This window comes from Rhinolophus ferrumequinum, chromosome 15, assembly GCF_004115265.2.
Source record: "Rhinolophus ferrumequinum isolate MPI-CBG mRhiFer1 chromosome 15, mRhiFer1_v1.p, whole genome shotgun sequence".
Taxonomy (NCBI): Eukaryota; Metazoa; Chordata; class Mammalia; order Chiroptera; family Rhinolophidae; genus Rhinolophus; species Rhinolophus ferrumequinum.
The window spans coordinates 44,437,576-44,453,968 of NC_046298.1; the positions used below are offsets into that span (position 1 = coordinate 44,437,576).

The 16,393-nt window shown below is 49.6% G+C and overlaps 2 protein-coding genes across 5 annotated transcripts in view; one reads left to right on the forward strand and one right to left on the reverse strand.

Moving 5' to 3' along the window:
• Window positions 1-6: 6 nt before the first annotated feature.
• On the reverse strand, window positions 7-3,819 carry HRC (histidine rich calcium binding protein). The gene is made up of 6 exons (XM_033128171.1): window positions 2,081-3,819; window positions 1,935-2,005; window positions 1,296-1,364; window positions 985-1,039; window positions 470-506; window positions 7-301 (listed from the first exon to the last, which is right to left on the reverse strand). The coding sequence occupies exons 1-6, from the start codon at window positions 3,768-3,770 to the stop codon at window positions 265-267; spliced, it is 1,959 nt and encodes a 652-aa protein (XP_032984062.1). The 5' UTR covers window positions 3,771-3,819; the 3' UTR covers window positions 7-264.
• Window positions 3,820-5,030: 1,211 nt separating this feature from the next.
• The window catches only part of TRPM4 (transient receptor potential cation channel subfamily M member 4), a 35,448-nt gene continuing 24,085 nt past the window's right edge, over window positions 5,031-16,393 (forward strand). The window contains exons 1-9 of one of the 4 annotated variants that reach the window (XM_033128836.1): window positions 5,031-5,160; window positions 5,463-5,530; window positions 9,402-9,576; window positions 9,894-10,074; window positions 10,255-10,418; window positions 10,551-10,734; window positions 14,442-14,503; window positions 14,651-14,842; window positions 15,173-15,272. In XM_033128836.1, coding sequence (XP_032984727.1) covers window positions 5,137-5,160; window positions 5,463-5,530; window positions 9,402-9,576; window positions 9,894-10,074; window positions 10,255-10,418; window positions 10,551-10,734; window positions 14,442-14,503; window positions 14,651-14,842; window positions 15,173-15,272 — 1,150 coding nt within the window. In that variant the 5' untranslated portion in view covers window positions 5,031-5,136. Of the gene's footprint in view, window positions 5,161-5,462; window positions 5,531-9,401; window positions 9,577-9,893; window positions 10,085-10,254; window positions 10,419-10,550; window positions 10,735-14,441; window positions 14,504-14,650; window positions 14,843-15,172; window positions 15,273-16,393 lie in introns of those variants that run through there. The other 3 variants (XM_033128837.1, XM_033128838.1, XM_033128839.1) reach the window with 3 other exon arrangements.

The window sequence follows — 16,393 nt, forward strand, 5'->3', positions numbered from 1 at the left end:
GCTCCCGTGTTGACTGATTTATTTGTCAAGACTTTAAGAAAGCAAACCAACCACGTCGAGGACCCAGGAGTCCAGGCTCCTCCTTCCTCAGACCCACGAATCCAAGTCCCCAGTCCCCACCCGCGTTCCCCAGTGCCCTGAGAAGCCAGACTCCACGGTTGACAATGAGGTTCCGGGGAGCCCTTTTTTCAGATAAATAAATATGGTTTGTGGAAATGGGTTGGAGGGCCGGGAAGGTATATCTGCCGCAGCCGCGCGACTGGATCAGGGTTCCGGAGTTTCCAGCATGTCCGCCAGGGCCCTGAATAGGGGAACGCAGAGGTTAGACAACCGTAGTGTCCAGAGCTCAGCCAGGGCGCAGAGAGATCGTTTTATCTACAGGGAAATGGAGCCCCAGGGTTGTCCGATTACTCAGTGGGACAGCGCTTCTCTAAACTGGGCCCTTAAGCTACCCCCTCCACACACTTACTGGTACAGGGACGAGGAGAAATAGTCGACGTAGCTTCCTGTGGGAGAGGAAAGACAAGTCTTGAGGGGTACTCCAAGGGCGAAATTTCGGGACCGCTTTTCCGAGTCCGGGATTAGGGCGAGTTTAGTCCTTTTCCTAATTCCTTCCCCAAGACGAATTCCTTCCACTGGACTCCTTTGAAGGTCCCGCTTGTTCCTCCTGGCTCTGGGTGTTCCTGGTCCTTCGAATTCCTCTTGCTTTGGCCCCTCCCACTTGATTCTAGGCTCACCCCTCAATCCTGAACCTATTTTTGCCTCCCAGGCTTCAGCATATATCCCCCATCTTCTCTCTGCTCAGGCTCCGCCCCTCCGTGTTCGCCCAGCTCCACCTAGACTCCCAGCTTTGGCCACGCCTCCAAACCTAGTCCCGCCCCACAACCTCCCAGTCTTAAGATTTGGCCCTGCTCCCACCAAGGTTCGCCTCGCTGGGTCCTGCCCCTTCTTCAGGTTTCTTCTGAGCACTTACACTACGCTCACCTGGAGTGCAGACAGTTTCGCAGACCAGCGGACAGAGGTAGCAGAACTGGCAGTGCTGGGGGGGGATGGGGAGAGAGAATGAGCGATAGGACATAGTGAAGGGCGGACTAAGGATGGGGTCTCCAGCAGGAGGTTAGCTAGGTGGAGGTTAAGGTTAGAGGCAGGATCAGGGATGGAGTCAAGGCTGCCTCAGAGGTAAGGGGTTTGATCAGTTTGAGAGCAGAGGCCAGGATTTGGGGCTGGAGGTGCTCAGATGGTCCCCCGCCATCCTGAGGCCGAGTGGAGCCTTGAGTCTCAAGGAGATGTCTCACCTGGCACTGGTCACAGTGCTCTCCCATGTTCTCCTCATCACAGTGACAATTCTCACATTCAGTGCATCGCTGAGGACAAGAGGAGCCTTGTTAGACAAAACCCTAAACCCATTTGGGAGCCACCCCCCCCACCCCGCCATTCCCCAGTCATCCATCCTGCCCCCAACTCCTCACCCTCATTACCTCCAACAATGAGTTCAGTGTCTGCCCCCAAACCTACTTCTTCTCCTCCTTGCTCAGTTTCCTCTGGCCCCCTCCTCTGACTCCACATCGCCCCCTCACTGTGGACTGGACTTGAAGGGCACTCTTCACTCCCTCTTTTCTATTCTCCCCACAGCCTATCAATCTCCAGTCCCATCCTTCCTGCCGCCCCCACCCCCAATATTTGTCAAGGACTTTCCTCTCTCTCCACATCCACAGGTGCAGTTCAGGCCTCAATCTCTCCTTCCTGTACCATTGCCCCAGTCTCCTCCTTGGCTTCCTGGCCTCCAGTCTGTCCCCCATGTGGCCTCAGAAGTGTCTTTCTTCACCTGGAACTGCCCCGGCCCCTCATTTGCTCAGAGCCCTCCCAAGGCACCCCAGGGTCCTGGAACAAATTCCATGGACTTCCTGGTGGATGGATCTGGGCTGGGGACATACATTGCAGAAGGAGCAGTAGCCACACAGCGACCCTGGCTGGTAGTTCCCGTACTCTTGGGCATCCTGTGGACCTGTAGGGACAGGAGAGCAGCAGTGATCTAGACTGACTCAGTTCCTCCCCACCCCCACCGGGCCAGATCTCTTACCAGTGTCCTCACCACTCTCCTCACTGGAGCCACCTTCAGCTCCCTCCCTCCTGGCCAATGGGCTGGGGATGATGGTGAAGGGGAGCTCATCTTCCTCCAGCCCCTCCTCCTCTTCTTCCTCTTGGTGGTCTTGGCTCAGTGGGGCCTGAACCTCAGGCCTCTCTTTCCTCCTCTCTTCCTCTTCTTCCTCCTCCTCCTCCTCTTCTTCCTCCTCCTCCTCCTCCTGGCTCAGGCTGAGGCCATGACCTTCCTCCTCATCTTCCTCATCCTCATGGTCCAGGCTGCCATGGTGGGTGCCTTCTTCCCCCTGCTCTGAACCTTCATCATCTTCCTCATGGGAGCTGTGGTCTTCCTTCTTCTCTTCCTCTTCCTCAGAATCTCTCTCCCTCAAATAGCTTCTATCCTTGACCCCTGTGTGTTCTGGAGGCTGGTGGCTAATCTCTTTGACGGACACTCTGTGGCCAGTCCCTTCATCTCTCTGGCCTTGTTGACTGAGAACTTGGTGGCTAAGCTTGACAGAGATGTCCTCATCTTCCTCCTTGGGGATTCCATGGTGGTGATGGCCAAAGACTTCTGTTTTATACTCATCTGGGAAGTCCTCCTCCACAGTACTCTTGTGGCTTTGAGGTTGGTGGCTTGCAACTTGGTGGCTGAACTTGACTGTGATCTCCTCCTCCTCGTCTCCCAGGCTGTGGTGGGTATGTCTGGGAACTTGGTACCAGTGTTCAGTGGACACATCCTCATCCTCATCTTCCTTGCCTCCGTGGCCTTGATGACCGTGGCTGGGGACATAGTGGCGGTGTTCACCTGAGACATCATCCTCTTCCTTCCCGTGGCCTTGATGCCTGTGGGCCTGGTGTCCGTACTTGGTGGAGACATCATCATCATCACCATCATCATCATCTTCTTCTTCTTCGTGGCCTCGGTATCCATGGCTGGGGACAGGATGGTGATGTTCATCTGAGCCCTCTTCGTCCTCGTCCTTCCTGTGGTCTTGGTGCCTGTGGGCCTGGAGTCCATACTCATTGGAGACATCATCATCTTCTTCTTTGTGGCCTTGGTGCCTGTGGGCCTGGTGTCCGTACTCAGTAGAAACACCCTCCTCCTCACCTTCGTCATCATCATCCTCTTCTCCATGGCCTCGGTGTACACGCCTGATCATATGATGTTGATACTCGCTGGACATAACTTCGTTCTCATCCTCATCTTGATGGCTGTGGCTCCTGTGGCTGGGGAAGCGGGGCCCATGTTCAGCTGAATCGTCCACGTCTTCATTCCCATGGCCTCTGTGCCCATGGGCCTGCCAAGCATGCTCTGTGAAGACCTCCTCATCAGAGATGTTCTCGTCTGTGACCTCATGGCCTTGGTACCTGTGGCCTTGGAGCTGGTGACTGTATTCCCTGGAGACATCTTCGTCCTCTTCTCCATGGTCTCTGTGGCTCCAGAATTGATGCCCACTTTCTGTGGAAACATCCTCATTCTCATCTCTATGGCCTCTGTGGCTGTGGATGGGGTAGCCAAACTCACCTGATGCGTCCTCGGAGGGCCCTGTGACTCCTGCATTGTTGTTCCAGTTGCTAGGGCCAGGCCCAGCCCCTCTCAGCTGCTGGGTCATGGCAGGGGGGAGGAGCAGGCTGGCCACGGCAACCCAGAGGAGAGAAGTGTGCAGCCATGGCCCACCGTGGCCCATGGGGACAGACAGGCAGCAGACCTTCTTGCAGGATGGCTCCAGCTGCCACTTGTGGATGAACGTTGGGGGTCCTTGTCTCTTTTTGGATCTTTCTCTCTGTGTTTTTCTTTTGCTGTGTCTCTCTCTATCTGCCTTCCTCTGGACACCCCTCTGAGGCAGTCTCAGGAGCCCCCGACCCCCCTTTCGGGCCCTCCCTCCCACTTCCCAGCCAATAGGGTCTCTCCCCTCCCCTTTCTGTGGCTAAATTTACTCTCAGCCCTGAGTTATTCTGGGTCAGTCCCGCCTGCCCTTCCCCTCCTGCTCCTCCTCCTCTCAGCTGGGGAGGGCTGGGTAAAGGGGTCTGTCCTTGGCCAAGAGATGGGGCCTAAGGGACTTGATTTTAGACTACCAATAAGTTCATGTTTGGCAGCTGCAAAGACAATGGCTAGGCTTTTATTGGGCCAAGCTGGGGGAGCCTAGGGCAGCTGGAGGCAGAAGTGATGTACGTGAAGGGGGTGAGAATCCTGCCGTGGAAGGATTGGAGGTTCGATTATGGGGGTTTCTGGCAAGAATGGGATACTCTGCTGAGAGAACAGTTGCTAACATGGAGGCTTTGGAGAGGGAAGAAAGGAGCCCTGCTCCCAGCACATATACCCATGACCTCCTGTCCCTGGAACTCAGATCTGGGGGCAGGGGACTGGGCCGGGCCAGGGCTATAAATACAGGAAGGGGGGTGGGGGGCTCAGGTTACCCAGAGGCTGCAGCTGTCCCTGTCAGAGAGAGAGATGGCAAGAGACATGTGGCCCTGACTGTCTGTGTCAATGTCTCCCACTCTTCATTCTGTCACCATCGCTCCTTGGGTCCCTATCCTTCTTTATGGGTCTCCCTCTCTCTCTCATAGTTTCTGGCACTCACTCTCTCAAGGTCCCTGTCCCTTCTCCCCTGATTCTGTCCCTCCTCATTCTTGGGCTTGTCTTTCCCTCTCACTCTGAGTGTCTGTCCCGCACCCAAGTCTTTGTCTCTCCCACTGGGTCAATGTCCCCTTCCCTCATTTCTGGCATTCCCCCTCTGGGCCTCTGTCCCACGCTGTCTGGGTTTCTGTCCCCTCTCTTGGGGTCTCTGTTCCCCTCTCTGTGTGCCTCTGTCCCTCCTCTGGGACTGTCTCCCCTCTCTCTCAGTCTCTGTCCTTCTCTGGGTCTCTGTCTCACAGTCCTGCCCCGCCCTTTGCCCCGCCTCCCGCACTACGTGTCTCGGGGATTCCCCGCCCCCTTGCCCGCCCCAAGCTGGATGGGGGAAGTGGCGGATCCGGTTTGTCAAGGGCGGATCTGGAATCGGGGTTGGTGGAGGGAATGTGGGGTGCCGGGTAGGTTGCGGTGACTGCGGCAGTATGGTGGGTCCGGAGAAGGAGCAGGTACAGCGGCCGGATCCCCGGGTTTGAGGGAACAGGGAGCGGGGAGCCTGGTCTCCTGGCTCCCAGAGAAGAGGGCGCCGGAGAACCAGATTTTTGGGGTCTGACGAAGAAGGGGTTTGGAGGGGTTTGGCTCCTGGGAATAGATAGGAAGGGAACTATGGAGCGGGTTTGAGACTCCTCAGTCTGCGGGAGGAAGGCGCTGGGGTCCCTGCCTCCTGGGTCCCGGGGTAAGGCGCGGGGTGAATGACTCCGTGCCCCATAGGACTGAACTGGAGCCCCCCACCCCTTGTTCCTGTCCCCAGAGTTGGATCCCCAAGATCTTCAAGAAGAAGACGTGCACGACATTCATCGTTGACCTCACAGATCCGGGGTGAGGAGTTCGCCAGGGGGAACCCGCCCGGACCGTTCCGGGCCCGCTGACCCCGCCCGCCGCAGATCCCACCCTTTGCGCCACCCCCATTCCTGACACTGCGGACACGTCCAAGGGCGTTCCCTGGGGGTGTCCTCCCTTAGGGAGGGTTTGGGTCTCTGCAGACACTCCCAATTTCCCGTTCGGCCTCTGAGTCAGTGTTAAAGCTCCAGGGCTCGGTTCTACCTCTTTCCTTCCCCGTGTTTCTGTCTCCTTGAGTCACTTTCTCTGTTTTTCCCTTTTGGCTGTCTCTGTTTCATCCATCCCATCTCTCCGTCCGAGAAACTTCCATTCAGCGCACCCAAGGGAGCATACTTTTCAGTAGCACAGGCCCTGCCAGGGTTCGTATTTCACGTGGGTAAACGTGCTGTGTTGTGTGGGTTTGGGCAAATTATTTCACCTCTCTGGGCCTCGTCTGTCATCTGGGCACAAAAACACACCCTACCTCCTGGGGTTACCGTGAGAATTAAACACTTGTGATATTTCTGGAACACTGCCCAGCACAATGTAAGCACTGAAAAATGTATTTCTGTCGGGAAGGGAGCAATTACTACCTGTGCAGGCCCTGAGCTTGTTGTGCTGGATAGCTGGGGCATGCATGAGCCAGAAGGGGTGTTTGCCACCCTTGGGTAGCTCCTGGCCTTCAGCAATGTCTCTTGAGTGGGTTCTGGCTTTCTGGTTATTCTCAAGACAATTTTGACATGGGAAATGTCAACATTCCTAATTTAGTTTGTGTTTTGTTGTAAACATATTAGTGTAGTCCAGCTTAAAATTATGTATAAATAAACATATACATTTATGGGGGTGAGTATTCAAAAACTTTTACTGGTGGGAGTGTGGTCAAGAAAGTTTAGAGATCTGTGGTCTGGCAGAAGGAGGGCGATTGTAAGGTCAGGGGATGGGAGCTGCAAAGGACGCACCACTGTGTCCAACGAGAGCCTAGAGGAGACATCTGGCTAAGACTGGGGAGGACACAGGGTGTCACTAATGTCTTTTGGAGGATGGACCAGTGAGGTGACATTTGAAGGAGCAGTTGGAGTTTTACAGTTGAAGGCGGCTGGAGTGAGGAAGTAGGAAAGTGATTCCAGGAGCCGGAACAGCATGTGCAAATTGCCCCCTATTGACAACGTGGTGTGGCTTGAAAATGGAGCGAAGTTCAGGGAGAAAGGAGCATTATCAGGACAGAGGAGGCCCTAGAGGTTGTTGAGGGCCAGACCTCACAGAGCCTTACATACCACCTGGGGTGCTGAGGAACCACGGGAGGGCAGGGTCAGCTCTGGGTGTGAAAAGACCCTCTGGGAGCCACGTGAGAATAAATAGGAGTTTGGGAAGCCAGGGAAGAGGTCGTGCAAGGGTCTGGGTGGGAGGGGAAGAGGCCTGAGCCAGGCCAGGGCTGTGGGGACACAGAGGAGGGGATGAGGGCAGACGCTTGGGGACTGATGGATTTGGAGAGTAAGGTGAGGGGAGAGTGGCTCCTGGGCATCTGGTCTGGGGCCTTGGTGACAGATGGAGAACCCAGGAGAATGAGCAAGTTTGGGAAAAGTTGTGGAGCTCAGCGTGAGATTTCGTGAGTTAGAGGGACCCAGAGGAATCCGGGGATGTTGCAGACGTGGGTCTCGGACTCAGGAAGATCTGAGACTTCCATCCAGGATTTGAAAAGTCCTAGCTGTCGGGTGGTAACAGAAACTGCAGAAGTAGGTGAGATGTCACAGGGAAAAAGTGTAAAGTCAGGGAGGTTGCAAACTTGCAATTCTGTGACTGATTTTTTTCTTTTTTTTTTTTTGCATGGAAGAGCAATTTTAAAAACCTGTCTCAAGCATGCATGCCTCAACTTAGCACAGGCTCCAGCACGTCCACTAATTTTCTACCCGATGCTTCTTTCCCTTAAGTTACTTGCCTGGCCTCTGGAGGCATCGAGTTTGAGACCTGTGTATGGAAGCCATGTGGTCCTGGATCTGGGAACCATTTACACTCCAGGGAGGCACAGGAAGAGAAAGCCACAGATGAGGGAGGAAGGGACTAAGCAGCTGGGGGGGCAGGTGTGCTCTGCCAAGGAAAGGTTTTCTAGAACCAGGGCCTTTCAGCTGTGAGCAATGCCACTTTGTGATAAATGAGATCTGAATAGAGGCCATTGTATTTGGGGACACACAGGTAATTGAATGTGAACAATTTCAGTTTTGGTGGCCACACTGAGAGGAAGGAGTGTAAGAGGTGATAAGTGCAGAGGATGAGTCTTTCAGTACTGTCCACCAGAACTTTCTGGGGTGGTGGAAATGTTCTATATCCACATCCAGTAAGGCAGCCAGTGGCCACATGTGGCTTCTGACCACTTGAAATGTGGCCAGAGCAACCGAGGAACTCAATTTTCAGTTGCATTTCATTTTAATTTATTTGAATATAAAGAGTCCCATGTGGCTAGGGGCACAGGTTCTGGAACATTCCATGAAGAAGTTTTGCCAGAAAGGGTTAGTGGGAAGTAGATGGAAGGGAACGAGAGGGTCCAGGGATGGAGTTGAGATGAGCGAAAGGATCAAGTGGGTAAACTGAGGCATGCCAGGACCCTGGAGGTAGACTCAGAAAGGAGGAGAGAGTGGTCCTCACGGTGCCAGGAGCTGGGCTGAGTGGATTCTGCTCATCCTGTGTGTGGGTTTTTTGGCCATTTTTTTAGTGTCTTCACAATTTTGCCAAATTCACATACCACCTGTGACATTTCCATAAAATTGGTCTTTAAATCAAGGCTCACTTCCTTTACGTAAATGCAGGTATGCCCTGGATCTGAATCCCATCTGGAATGGGGAATCAAAGAGATTTAGATACATTTGCAAACAAATCCCTCATTCCCCAAGCCCAAGTTGCTTGCTCTTTAAAACTCTTGGGCCAATTGCATTTAGATAGCAAGGCTACTTGTACATTTATTTCGGGGAGGAAGGCAAGTGTCATATGTGATCACCAGAAATGGAAAACCCATTCCATTTGCAACAAAAAGAAAGAAACAAACCATACAAGACAATTACTATAATGACAAGCAAATAAAGATATTTACTTTCTCACTGGATGCTGTTGGCACCCCAATTTTCTGAGTTGAGGCCAGCTTTTCTGTGAAGAAAGAATAGCAAAAGGTTAGGTATTAAACATATTCTGCACCGCTGAGCCTCTCTCCTTCACAGTAATCCGAACTGAAAAAGGAAGGACTTTCTCACTGTGTTTGTTATTCAAGTTATTTAAAGCTCTGTGTGGAGTCATCTTTCCATCTTTCAGACTGGGTCTGGTATGCAACCCCCATTCCAGGAAACATTACTTTATGTCACTGGCTCCTCATAGTTCAACAAAGTAGGCTGTGTTATTATTGTCTTTTCATTTGAGGAGGAAATTTAGGCTCAGAGAAGTGAAGCCACTTGCCCAAAGTCACACAACTGCCTTAGCTTCTAGCGTGCGTACCCTCTCTGAGTCTCTGGATTTTCCTTTTCATGGTGAATATCATCTGTTTGGATTGGGGACAGGGAGGACACCCCCTGAAGGTCCCCTGTACTTTTCCATTTCAGGCCTCGCAGGCACCAGTGAGGGGGTGGGCACCCTGCAAACTTTCCTGCTCAGGCTTCCTTGAGCCCCTGCGGCTCCCTTCTGGTGGGCAAGATGACTGAGTCTCTCCTCTTGCCAGACTCCCTCAGGCTGGTTGGAGTCAGGGAGGGGTAGAGCCAGGGTCAGCAGGGACTGTGACTGCTGCTGGGCGGGGGGGAGGGGGACAGGCAAAAGTATGGGCACTTGTCCAGGATGCTTGGGGTTGGGAGGGAACACCCCCGGGTTTCATGCTCCCCTTATCCCTACCTCCCAGAGGGACTTTGTGCCAGTGTGGGCGTCCCCGGAGTGCCCATCTGTCAGTGGCTGTGGAGGATGCATTCGGGGCAGCGGTGGTGACCGTTTGGGACAGTGACTTGCACACCACAGAGAAGCCCACCGACGCCTATGGAGACCTGGACTTCCTGGGCGCCGGCCGCAAGGCCAGCAATGTGAGGCCTGCATGCCTGGGCAGGGCCAGGGTCCACGAGTGGGACTGCATGCCTCAGGGGGCGACCCAGCTGAACACTGTGTCTCCCCATTTGCCCATCCCTGTCTTACCTCTTTCTGGGTCTCTGTCACCCCACCCCTCTCTCTGGATCTCTGTCTCCTTCTCTCTGAGTCTCCGTCCCCCCTCTCTCTGGGTCTCTGTCCCTATCCCCTGGATCTCTGTCCTCTCTTTGTGTCTCTGTCCCTTTCTCCCTGGGTCTCTGTTCCCTTCTCTGTCTCTGTCCCCGTCTCCGTGTCCCCTCCTCCCATGTGTCCACAGTTCCTTCGGCTCTCTGACCGCACGGATCCAGCTACAGTTTATAATCTGGTCACGCGCACATGGGGCTTCCGGGCCCCGAACCTGGTGGTTTCAGTGTTGGGGGGGTCGGGGGGCCCCATCCTCCAGACCTGGCTGCAGGACCTATTGCGAAGCGGGCTGGTGCGGGCCGCCCAGAGCACAGGTGACTGAAGGTGGGTGGGTGGCTGTGCTTCCTCCACTTCTCTGGGATGCTGTCTCCCCTCCATCTCTGTGTATGGGGTTCTCTCTCTCTCTCTCTCTCTCTCTCTCTCTCTCTCTCTCTCTCTCTCGTCGCACCTGTGTGTTTCTGGACCTCACCACTAATCTCTGTGTCTCTGTGTAGGGGCCTGGATTGTCACTGGGGGACTCCACACAGGCATTGGCCGGCATGTTGGTGTAGCTGTGCGAGACCACCAGACAGCCAGCACTGGGGGCACCAAGGTGGTGGCCATGGGTGTGGCCCCCTGGGGTGTGGTTCGCAATAGAGAGGCCCTCACCAACCCCAAGGTACAACCCAAGGTCCTGGAAAAGGAGGGGCTGGCTGGGGGCCTGGATTCCTGGGTCTGAGGGAGGAGAGACCGGAGTCTGTCCTCTTGGCCCTGATGGAAATGCTCCCTGGTCTGGCCACTTCTCCCCTAGGGCTCTTTCCCTGCACGTTACCGGTGGCGTGGTGACCCGGAGGATGGGGTCCAGTTTCCTCTGGACTACAACTACTCAGCCTTCTTCCTGGTGGATGACGGCACCCACCGCCGCTTGGGTGGTGAGAACCGCTTCCGTCTGCGCTTTGAGTCCTATATAGCCCAGCAGAAGACGGGCGTGGGAGGTGAGTGGATTCCTCCATTGGTGACTTGGCCCAGGCTCAGGATCCCAGGGGTCTGGTCTAGTCGAAATTTGGGGGTTGTGGCGAGGAGGAGTTTCTTATGGTCAAGTGTCTTCCCCATCTTTTGCTGTATTAAAAAAAAAACCTTTATATTGAAATCTAAAACACACAGTTTTGTACAAACTCATCTCGCTTATGCAACCAGCACCCAGATCAACAAACAATATGAACAGCCCCTAGAAGTCTTCTGCTGCCTGGCCTCGTGTGTTCAACATTATTTCTGTGAGATTTATCTATATCATTGTTGAGATGTAGTTTGTAAATAACTCATGAGTCAAAGAAAAAAAAAGTTAGAAAATATTTCGAGCTGCATGGTAATGAATATATGACATACCAAAACTTTTGAGATGCAGCTAATGCAGTACTTAGAGGGAAATTCATAAATTTAAATGCCTGTATCCAAAAAAGAAGAAAGGCTTAAAATGTATTATTTAAACCTCCAATTATAAAAACCTAGAAACAGAACAGCAAATCAAATCTACGGAAAGTAGAAGCAAGGAAATAATAAAGACGAGCATAATAGCATATACAGTGAAGAATATCAACTAAAACAGAAACTGTTTCTTTGCAAACATTTCCTATATGTAAAAAAGTGTCAACTTAATTCTTAAACTTAACTTAGCTTTTTGGTCACTTTAATTTTATTTTTAAAATTATCACACAGTAAAACTTAATTTTGGGGGGAGTGCAGTTCTATGATTATAGATTCGTGTGACCATTTTCACAATCAGGACAGAGACCGGTTGTTACCATGAAGACATTCATTCTTTTTGTACCCTAACCCCTCACAACCACTAATCTGTTCACCATCACTGTCATTTTCTCTTTTCCAGAAGGTCATATAAATAGAGTAACATAATACATAACCTTTTGAGACTGGCTTTCACTCAATATATTATGGCAGCTTTAATATGTGCTCTTTGGAACAAATCAAATCATACAAAATTATACATAAAGAAAAAGTTAATTTTCTTCTCTCCCTAGTTCCAACCCCCTCTACTGGAGTAATCTGTCTTATACAATTTGGAGTTTATCCTTTTATACCTTTCTCTATGCTTATAAAATTCTATGCAAGTGTATTTCCACCTATATGGTGTTTCTCTTTCATTTTTGTACTATACATATACATATTACGCTTCCTTATGACCATGCTTTTAGGTCCCAACTTCTCTATCTTGCATCCCCTTCTAATAGTTGCATGATATTTCTTGGTCATGGATGTACTATCCATTATTGACATTTTCTCTATTGATAGATACTTAACATTTTACCAGTGTTTGGCACTATAAGTGTTTTTGTATGGACATCTAGAATTACATATAGGTGTTTTAAATTCTATACAGTAGATTCCCCAAGTGATATTGCTGTGTGTGTATATTAACAGATTAGATAACTTCCTAAAAAATTGTAGCAATTTTCACTCCCGTCAACAATGTGTGAGAGTGCCCTTTTCCATTTACTCTCAACCAGCTCTGGATACTCATGTTTTAATTATTTTGCCAGTTTGATGGGCAAAAAGGAACATTTCACTTTTAAGTTATTTAATACTATTAAGAGATATAGATGTATATTTTGTTGACCAATCAGACTTCCTCAATTATGAATTATCTATTGTATCAATAGAAAAGAATTATCTATTCATAATTGAGGAAATCTGATTGGTCAACAAAATATACATCCTCTGCACATTTTTAATTCCTTATCTTTTTATAGGACTTCTTTGTATGCTGTGGATAGTAACCTTTTGACTGTTAGATGTATTGTAAACTTAAAAATAATATTTTATTATGGCTTCTATTTCCATAAAATCCTATTGTTTTTATGTGGTTAGATATATATATATTTTTTTATATAATGCTTTTGTTTCCTGTTTGTTTGTTTTTTAAAGATTTTATTGGGATAGGGGAACACGACTTTATTGGGGAACAGTGTGTACTTCCAGGACTTTTTTTTTTTCCAAGTCAAGTTGTTGTCCTTTCAATCTTAGTTGTGGAGGGTGCCGTTCAGCTTCAAGTTGTTGTCCTTTCAGTCTTAGTTGTGGAGGGCGCAGCTCAGCTCCAGGTCCAGTTGCCATTGCTAGTTGCAGGGGGCGCAGCCCGCCATCCCTTGCGGGACTGGAGGAATCGAACTGACAGCCTTGTGGTTGAGAGCCCACTGGCCCATGTGGGAATCGAACCGGCAGCCTTCAGACTTAGGAGCACGGAGCTGCAACCACCTGAGCCACCGGGCCGGCCCTGTTTCCTGTTTTTTTAAGAAAGGTTCATCTCAGTCCTTTTTAAGAAAGGTTCAGCTATACAAATATTCTAAGCCTTCTTTTTAATACCTTATATTTTTATATTTATAAATTTAATCCGCCTGGATATGATTTTTACATGTTTTCAAGTAGGGAGTCTACATTTCTCTTCTTGCAAATGGGAAGCCTTGTTTTCTTCATGACCATTTAATAAACAAGCCATCTTTTCCCAGATGAATTGAAATGCCACTCAGTTATATATTCATTTCCTTCATATGTTGAAATCTGTTTCTGAACCTTCTTCTCTTCTACTTCTCTACCTGTCTCTTTAAACTGACTATAGCAGGACACAGATGTTTTGATATATATTAGGGAAAGTTCCCACTCACTGTCCTGTCTCAAAAATTTCTTAATTCTTCTCTGGCATTTATTCTTCCATATGAATTTTAAAATTATTTTGCTCCATTAACAACAACCACAACAACAACAAAAAACCAAACAAACAGGAAAATCCTTCCAAATTCCTCCTCCCCTCCTCTTTCCCCAAACTACGTTAAATTTATGTATTATTTTGTGACAGGTTAACATAGCATTTGTTTTTCCATTTATTCAGGTCTTGTCCTTAAATAAGGCTTATACATTTCCTCATAAAGATCTCATACCTTTCTGGATGAATTTATTCCTAGAATTTTGTATTTTTTATCAAAAAATGAATAAGATACATATTATTATAGTTTGTAGAAAAGTTTCTGATTTTGTGTATTTTTCTTATATTCCCTTTCCAAATTCTCTTATTAATACTTATTTATTTTTAGTGTAGTCTCTACAACTTTCTGAGACTGTAAATCATGTTTTTTTTAAAATAGATATCTTTGTCTTTTCCAACTTAAAAAAAATACCAGTTTTCATTCCAATTATTTCATTTTTTTACATTATTACTCCTGGACAAGTGTGACTAGTAATAATGTTGTCCTCTTTCTTATTTTAATGGGACTAGAGTTAGTAGAAAATGATCTTACATGATTTTGCTATTGAACTTTAGCAAATAACCTTTTATATTTGGATAGTCCTTTCTTTTCCTCATGTCCTTCATTTTCTGTTTGAACCTTCATCCTCTCCTGGCTCCTAGGTAATTAATCAGTTATAGGATTGACTTATACTACAAACACCTGCCTCCCTCAGGAACTCAGGAATCTAGGCCCCAACCCCCTCCTTCTTTGGGAAGCCTAGCATTACTGTCTTCAAAATATGGCCCCTCCCAATGTGCTCAAAGACATGACAATTCCCATGAGCCTCAGGACAGAGGATTAGGCAGAAGCCGTTTGTCCCAGGGTCTCCTGGGAAAATGTGGTTCTTTCCCATCCCTGGCAAAGGCTGATGGGAGGTGAGCAAACCCCCGGCTCTCTTCTCTCCTCAGGGACTGGAATTGACATCCCTGTCCTCCTTCTCCTGATCGATGGCGATGAGAAGATGTTGAAGGTATAGGGCCCCAGATGCCTCGGTCTAAGGTGGGAGGTGGCTGGAGGGCTGGGCCCTGAGCCTGAGGAGAGGAGTGAGCTGGGGATTTGGATTCCAGGTGGGGTGAATGGCTGCCTTCCCTGACCTAACTGCCCCTTTACCTTGTAGCGGATAGAGGATGCCACGCAGGCTCAGCTCCCCTGCCTCCTGGTGGCTGGGTCTGGGGGAGCTGCGGACTGCCTGGCAGAGATCCTGGAAGACACTCTGGCTCCAGGGAGTGGAGGGGGCAGGCGAGGTGAAGCCCGAGATCGGATTAGGCGTTTCTTCCCTAAAGGGGACCCCGAGGTCCTGCAGGCCCAGGTATGACATTGAAGGCCCAACTCTGGATCCTGAGATGGAACGGAGCTGGGGACCTGGGGTCCTTGGTCTTGAGAGAGGAGGGTGCTTGCTGAGTGCTTGGAGTCCTGGATCTAAGGAAAGGGGGTAATGGGGGCCCACACTCGTGGATTTGAGGGAGGCGGGGCTAGGAGTCTGGACTCCTGGGTCTGAGGCCTAGGGGCCTGGACTCCTGGGTTCTGGGAGTAGAGGGTTCTGGGCACCTAGACTGCTAGGTTCTGAAGGCCTCCCATGTCTCTGTGGACAGGGCCCAGGTGGAGTTGGGCTGGGGATGCAGAATTTGGTATTCTGCAGGTGGAGAGGATCATGACCCGGAAGGAGCTGCTCACAGTCTACTCATCTGAGGATGGCCCTGAGGAATTTGAGACCATTGTTTTGAGGGCCCTTGTCAAGGGTAAGACTAAGACCCCCAAATTCTCCCCCTCTCTCCACTCAACTTGGGACATATTTCCTGGCCTGGGCACTTTATCCATCCTCTCTAAAGTAGTGCCCCTTTTTATCTCGTTCTTTTTTTCATTCCCCTTTGCAGTGTTTCTTGGGGCTTTGCATGGTGCATTTTGGATAGTTTTTCCAAGATAATTTCATTATATTCCAACATAACTTTCTTTCTGTTGGATCCATTCATCCATCCTTCCTCCTTCATCCATCCATCCATCCATCCATCCATCCATCCATCCATCCACTCACTTATTTTTCTCCCCTCCCTTCCTTGCTTCCTTCCTCCCATCCATCTGTACATTGATTTTTCCATCTACCGCTTATTCCATTCATTCTTGATTCTTCCATCCATCCAGTCATCCATTCAGCTTGCCATTCACCCAACCTTTTACCTATCTATCCACAAATTCGTCGATAATTCCATCCACTCATCATTCCTTCATCCATCCATCTTTTCATCCACCATCCATCCATCCATTCATCTATTTATCTACGCACTTGCCCTTTCTTCCTCTTCTACATGCCTCCTATATTTTTTAAGCACTGAGTAGTGGGGGATTCAGAGATGAACCAGAGCTCTGTCTCCCACTGAGGAACTCCTGATATTCCACTAGAGGAATGAATGATGAAAAGCGAGGTAGGGTGTTGAATGGCCAGCTGGTAGAGGCTGAGGATGGGGCTAGTTTATTCATTCAACAAACATCATCATAGGCTCCAGAGATTAAAGAAGATCCATTTCCTGCTCTCAAGGACCCCAGATCCTACCAGTTTTGTTTACACACAACCTTAAGTAAAATTTAAGACAAAAGCTTAGGGGAGGAACTGCTGTCAGTAAGGGGAGGAAATTCAGGGAAGTGGTGTTTAAATTGGGCCTTGAAGAACCAGCAGAATTTGGATTTAGTAAGATGGGGAGGTGGGATAAATAAGTGGTAAGGAGGATTCCCATGACTCTGTGGAGATGCGGGTACGGAAGGTCGTTTTTGGTGCTAGAAGAGTTTTACAAGGAAAACACCCACAAGAGATATAGTATCAATTTATAATGTGTTCTCAGCTCCAGTTCCCCATCCTAATTGTATC